At 35.6% G+C, this 7,480-nt stretch overlaps 1 protein-coding gene across 1 annotated transcript; it reads left to right on the forward strand.

Annotated features, from left to right (window-relative positions):
- Positions 1-1,562: 1,562 nt before the first annotated feature.
- Positions 1,563-3,285, forward strand: LOC132062005 (uncharacterized). The gene is made up of 2 exons (XM_059454665.1): positions 1,563-2,294; positions 2,743-3,285. The coding sequence occupies exons 1-2, from the start codon at positions 1,563-1,565 to the stop codon at positions 3,283-3,285; spliced, it is 1,275 nt and encodes a 424-aa protein (XP_059310648.1).
- The last annotated feature ends 4,195 nt before the right edge of the window (positions 3,286-7,480 follow it).

Below are 7,480 nucleotides of genomic sequence, written 5' to 3' on the forward strand. Positions count from 1 at the left end.
CTGATTTTTTTCCAGTACCCAAAAAATCCAATCGCCATTCGAATTTCGAATCAGGCCTCCTATGCCACCAACATTGTCTTTACTATTGAAAGCTTCATCCGTGTTAAGTTTAAAACAATGGGGTGGGGGGAGGTAACCATTTAACATTGATGGTTTTCGTGGGCTGGTGTAATGGAGGGAGTACTGGCAGTATATTTATATTCCATGGCACGCATAATCACCACCTGGATGTTAAGTAAATTGGTTTGGTGGTTGAAGGAGTTGTTATTTCGATTGAGCCAAAGGTGCCATAACGCAAAAGGATAAAACTCCTGCCAAATAAGATTATTGTGAATGGGCATATGGACGGCTTGAAGGGTATTGAGCCAGTGTGAGGGTTGTGTCAGGAGGTGCTGGATATTGAGGCCTAGGTCCAGCCAGAATTTCTTTGCAACATAACATTCAAAAAATATGTGGTATATGGTTTCCTCATTAATGTTGCATATGGAGCAAATGGGGTCAACTGGTACACCTATATGGTGAAGATACTGATGGCAGGGTAGTCTATTATAAGAGCACAGCCATAGGAAAAACTTTATCTTTTTGATCATTTACTCATCTGAGTCTAATAGATTCTATTTTTCTCTTCTTCAATAGAAAGGAGAAATGAGGGGGGTCAATTTTGTTGGTTAAGCGTATGCAGTTTCCAGATCCACGGGAAATCATATGGCATAGTGGAAGGGTTAAGAATAGTATGAACAGATCTGGTAGAAAAGTGGCCATTACGGTTTAATTCCCAATAAGGAGTGTCAATTATATTATTAGAAATTCTCTTTCTACAGAAAGTTTTCTCTGCCTTCTCTCTAAAAAAGTTTCACCAATGAACTCCTCTGATTTAAATCAACCACACGAATCAATCCCTCCTAAACCCCCAGATATTCAAATGGAAAATAACTCTTACAAACACTCCCTCCCAAACCGAGTTTCAAGGAAAAACTAATCTCAGAAGAAGGAATAATTGATTTGGAAATGGACATCAATGAGCCTGCACAAACGTGCACTTCTCGAGACACACAATACTCAGACAGTGCCCAGAGCAATTAACAAATGGGATTAAAACCATTTCTCTCTCTCAAGAGGAAACGGAACGTCTCCACTCCCCATGGAAGACTTCCTTAATCATTAAACTCCTTGGTAAACGAATCCTTCACAACTATCTAAAATAAAAAATTACAGAGCTTTGGAAACCCACTGAACAATTTCCTCTGATTGACCTGGGCCATGATTATTTCATTGTCAAGTTTGCCAAAGAAGAAAACGCGGTGAACGCTCTAAAAAATGGACCTTGGTTCATTAATGGACATTATTTGTCGGTTCAGAAATGGGTGCCAAACTTTGTGGCGGAGAAAGCACGCGCCGCCTACTCTGCTGTTTGGGTAAGATTACCAAAATTGCCTACAGAGTTTTAAGATGGCGTTTTACTCCAAAAAATTGGCAATTCCATCGGTACTCTGCTAAAAATAGACGCTTGCACAAGTGCAACCCTTAGAGGGAGATATGCCCGGCTTTGTGTGCAAGATCCGATGGATACACCGGTCACTACTCGCATACAAATAGGATCGCATATTCAACATATCCTATATGAAGGAGAGGGCTTTTTATGCACTACATGTGGAAGACTGGGGCATTCAACGATTAAATGTCAGTTCTATCCATATGGAAAACCAAAGCCTAAGGATACCAATACCGATTCAGCGGCCAAAAATCAAAAAACTGATCCATCAAGGGTGGATAACGGTACAGAGGAATGGAAAACAGTTCCATTCCCATGGAGGAAAAGGTCACCAAAAAAGAATCATGCCGACGAACAATCACCACGAAGGGATCCACACCAGAATACATCAGGTGTAAACGTTAAAATCTTCGAAGCAGGCTCCGGTAAGTATCTTTCTACCCAAAAGTTAGCATTTAGATCTAAAGGTTCTGATTTGTCAAATATTAAAACGACTGAAGTTTTAACGACCGAAGTTTTAACTACGCAGCCTGTTCCTTTTAAATTCTCTTCTGGTTCTGTTACGAGTTCTACTAGGGGTTTTGACCAACCATTACATTCTCAAACAGTACCATTATATAATAGTCCTTTAAATGTGTGGGGTAAAAACAAGCAATTTATTAACAATAAAAGGCCATTCATCAAAACCAGCTCCTCTCCATATTCTGTTTACTGTGAAAATTCTTTTAATATCCTTCCATCAACAGAGAAGGTTTTAGATGAAACTACTATGTCTGACAATCCTAATACCAACACTTCGCAGGTACAAGTGATTAAGTCGGCGGAAATTTCGAGCCTAGAAACAACTACACCCACCAATAAATTTCCTCCTACCACCACGCCACCTGTCCCCAACGTGGCACACAAACAACTTAAAACTAATAATAATATGACACCCTGTCAAAACGCTCATGGTATTTCTAATTCCACCGCTAGGGCTAACTTGGTGAACACCCATATCGACACCGTATCGACATCTCACCCGACCAAAAACACCTGGCCAATAACAACTGCCACATGGCCATGCAAATTGACAGCCCTAACCAACCAAAAAATTCTGTTGCTTACCTCTCCCGCAAACTGATAACATATCTCCATGCAGAGATTTGCCATCATTAATTTTAAATACATACTCCTCCGTCTCCCAATCAAACCCACACACTCCACTACAAAATGTTTCGACCACTAGCTCAACCAGTTCAGGTGAATAGAAACGTACGCCTTCAACCACTACACCTTCTACAGCGACCACCCTTCACCCAAATGAACAACCTGCCCCCTTTTCCACCACAGTTTGCGCAACACCATCTGGTGTTTTCGACACAACCTTTGGACCCAATGCACCAACCACAATCGTGGATAGAACAGGGTCTTCAGGGACAGGCAGTGCTCTTCACTATGAACGTCAACGGAGTGGACAATGTAATTATAATACAGAATCCGAACTTTCTAGCTCAAATCATATCAGAAGGGATGAAGTATGCGATGGACAATTACTTGAATCATGTATGGTTACACAATGTCTTGAACCCAATGGCACCAGCAGTAGCTCCGACGATTTTTCACCAAATGCAAGAGTTGTGGAACCAACCACCACACTTCAACCCTATACCAGAGGCGAATCATTTCCCACAACTACCATTCTTCACTCCACCCCACTTAATCAATGCGAATCCGCTATTCTACCCATGGATAACGTTTGTCCGGTGCAAACCGGGGGTGATAAAAGAAAGAAGGCAAACAACAGCGCTTGATCAGAAGAAGTTTGAAGAAAATCGTTGGGTCCGATTCAACCGGGATAACTCCTTATCGCGGTTGGTCGGTTCCTCCATGGCCGAATTGATCGTGGCCGTTTGTCCAGTTCAAACATAGCGGAATCAGTCGTGACCGTTAGCCCAGTTTCTTCATGACCGTTTACGATCGTGGATGTTGGTCCGGTTAATCAGTTATTCGCTCGCCACGTGTGGAAGTCGTGTTGTCTTTGTTTCGACGGCCGTACGGGTGTCGAGACGTACGACCCAACCTTATCCATATTAGGTTTTCTTTATCCTAAAGAGGCCAATGTATCTATGAAGGGCCAGTAGGAAAAAGCATAAATGAGGCGTTCACTTTTAGGGGTTGGTTTTTCAGATCCAAGAATTTTGTATTTGAATAGATATATTGAAATTCTCTCTCTCTCTCTCCTTCATTTTCCTCTTACTTTGGTCCGGTTACAGCTTATATAATCCATTGAATTATATCATTCAATATTGCACGAAATATATGATAAGATCTTAGTTCAAATATACGACTCTGACGTCTTTATTCAGTCATTGGTATATTGTTTTATTCACACTTAAGTCGTTTATAGGCAAAACATACACATAAAACCTTCATTCATCAAGGAATAGATTAAAGTGCCCACATATCCTATACCTCATTTACAAATTTAACTTATTATCCAATTTCGGGGTAAAACAGATACCACACCCAGTCCAACCCCCCCCCCTCCCCACTACTGATGGAGACCCCGATACCAGAAACCATACCACCACTATGCCCGTTAACCGGAATCGGACCGGTAACCGGTTAGGGAACCGGCCGGTTTTCGGTTAAAAAACGAACCATTTAACCGGTTCAAGTTTAACCGGTTCCGGTTTACTAGTTTGAAACCTCAAACCTAACCGTCTGTTAAAATGCTCCAAAACCTTTTTTGTTTTTGTTTTTTGTATTACATATATATATATATATATATATATATATATATATTATATTATAGTATTTATTAGTATATTGTAGGTATATTTACATATGTTATACAAGTTTATAAGTAAAGTTTAAATATTCTTGATTAACGGGCTAACGTAGAGTAAATACGATTAATATACGTGTATACATATATATTAAGTTATATGCTTAAGTTAACACTATATACTATATATACCTAAAATATAGTAAGAATATACGTATATATATATCAATATACCTAGGTTATATAACTTATATATATATATATATATATATATATATATATATATATATATATATATATATATATATATATATATATATATATATATATATGTTTAAGTTATATACTATATATACTTATAACTTATACATACTTTAAGTATACTATATATACTTATAACTTATGTTATTTATAGCTTAATTTTTTTTCTAAGTTTATAAATTCGTATATACGTATACATATATATATATATATATATAACCTAAAATATAGTAAGAACATACTTATATATATATATACATATATATATATATATATATATATACCTAAAATATAGTAAGAATATACTTATATATATATATCAATATATGTATCGGTATACTTAGGTTATATAACTTAATATATATAAATATGTTTAAGTTATATATAACTTATATATATATGTATAACTATAACTATATATATATATATATATATATATATATATATATATATATATATATATACATATATATATTTAAGTTATATATATACTATATATTATAAGTATATTCTTAGTATATTTTAGTTATTTTTCAAGTATATAATTCTTACTTTATATATATATCAATATATGTATCGGTATACTTAGGTTATATAACTTAATATATATAAATATGTTTAAGTTATATATAACTTATAAATATGTATAACTATATATATATATACATATATATGTTTAAGTTATATATATACTATATATTATAAGTATATTCTTAGTATATTTTAGTTATTATTTTTCAAGTATATAACTTTCTAGTTTTTAATTTAAGTATATTCTTAGTATATTTTAGGTATATTCCTAACTTTATAAAAGTAAAAATATGAACACAAGTAAATAGAAGAAAGCTCAATGAGCCATATATTTTATTCATTCTTGGATAACATTTATTTGCAAGTTGTAGTTTTTTTTAACTCAAGCAAATAATACATGAGCAAGTATAGAAATAGTAGAATAATAAAATCACCAATTTTGAACCATTTCGTTAATTTCCACATCATATTCGGTCATGGAAATATCTTCAAAGTCTTCCGTTTGGTCCGGTCCACTAGCTATCAAATCTTAAATTTCTTCCTCTTCGCCTTCCTCGCTTCTAAGTTTTGGTTGCGTCGCTCCGATCTAATCCAATCGCGAATGCCACACTAGTACTTGCAAGCTAAAGCCGAATAATGAATGTCTATGGTCTCAATTTGCCGTCTTCCTTGGCTAAATGCGCTCTCAGAAGCCACGGTTGATCGAAGCCGTAAGGATATCTCGAGCCATTCGAGAGTATCGGATAACTTGCCTTGTACTTCTTCCACCATGCTAAGACGTCAAGTCATCCAGGATCCTTGATATCCACATTTGGCTGCATCAAATAAAAGTTATATTAATCAAGTTTGCGGTCTGAAGAAGTTGGCTGTGAATGTAAAATTTTAAACCCGACAAGCCCTTTTCCCTATTCTTAGTCATAAATTTCCAAACTTTAGCTGTTGGCTTACGAGTTCTAGGCGGTTTGTCTTGTGTATGTGATTGTGCGGGACATGTATCTCTATGGGATTTTCGGGGGTTGTGTTTCATCATCATCGTCATCAATTTCATTAAAAGTGTCGGTAAAATGTTGTTGCATTGCCTCATGACTTAAAAGTGGATTATTTCCTCCAACATCAATACCTAAATTAGGTGTTTCTTCCACAAATGTTTCCTCATTAAGCCCCCCCTAACAATACCACTATTACTACTAAGACCACGTCTTAATCTCTTTGACATTATTAAATAGAATTAATTTAAATCACAATCAAATAAATCACAACAAATTAAGTTGCTAGAATTAAATTGCGTAAATTAAATTGCGAAAAATAAATTGCGAAATTAAATTGCTAAAAATAAAGATAGAGTTGGAACGAAGGTACCAAATTGCGGATTAATTTCCAACAAAGTGAAGGCGGCTAGAATTGCAAATCCACCAAAGGTATTTGGATTGTTGCAAAATCACTAACTCCACCAACAATATTATAATTGCAAAATTAATAATTGAAACTATAATAAGACTTTGTAATATTTATTTGAGAGAAATATAAAGTGGCTAATTGTTGCAAAGTAACTATAATTGAGATTTGAGAGAAAGAGAAGAGTGAATTGGTGTGATTAAAATGAAAATGAAGAAGGGTTTATATAGGGGTGAGGGATGGGTTAAAGTGTTAAAAAAAAAAAAGTTTGGGGGGTTGGGGGGGGTCAAAAAGGTAAATGACCGTTTGGCAATGGCCAGTTTTGCAAATGGACCGTTGCCAGCGGTCCAATAACGTCCTCATTCAGTGATCCCGGCCAATGCTATATTAAAAAAAATTTAATTTACCTGGTTTAACTGTGGGTTAATTTCCGGTTTAACGGTTCCGTTTCAAAAAATCGAAATCGGACAAAAAATATACTAGGATTCTCCGATTCCATTTTTTAATGGGTCCGGTTCCCGGTTTAACCGGTTCAACCGAACAGTTGATGGGTTTAACCACCATAAGTTTAGATTTCACTTGGTATAGTTTATCATAGGAGACCGAGCCTCTAGCGGATATTCACGAAATAGTGCCCCGGGGGTCTTTCACAGAAATCTTAATTAAGAAACTTATGTCAAGCGAAGTAAAAGTTGTTCCCAGCGATAGAGAACAAGAAATATTTCTCTCAAATATTTCACTCATGTAAATGATATATACACAATTAAAGACCAAGTGCTCGTTCGACCTGAGACCACCAGTCAACAGAGCATTTTTTATAGACAATTTGCTGAGTTTGAACGATACATGAAATAACTTTTCCATAAGCAGGTGCAAAGTAAAACAACCCCAAATTTACATTAATATTATGAATCGTCCTAAATAGCTACCTGTTTGGATAGTTATTTCTAACAAGCTATTACAAGTTCATTATTTAAAATTTAGGGGTTTTTCTTATATTTAGGTTATGGACGCGTCGCATAAATATAGCC

The sequence above is a fragment of the Lycium ferocissimum genome, chromosome 7 (genome assembly GCF_029784015.1).
Source record: "Lycium ferocissimum isolate CSIRO_LF1 chromosome 7, AGI_CSIRO_Lferr_CH_V1, whole genome shotgun sequence".
Classification (NCBI taxonomy): domain Eukaryota; kingdom Viridiplantae; phylum Streptophyta; class Magnoliopsida; order Solanales; family Solanaceae; genus Lycium; species Lycium ferocissimum.

What these genes read in the sequence shown, in the direction of transcription:
- LOC132062005 (XM_059454665.1), top strand. Translation starts at nt 1,563, where the DNA reads ATGGATACACCGGTCACTACTCGCATACAAATAGGATCGCATATTCAA. An exon ending in CTAATACCAACACTTCGCAG is followed by an intron (nt 2,295 to 2,742) that starts GTACAAGTGATT and finishes TCAGGTGAATAG; the next exon opens with AAACGTACGCCTTCAACCAC.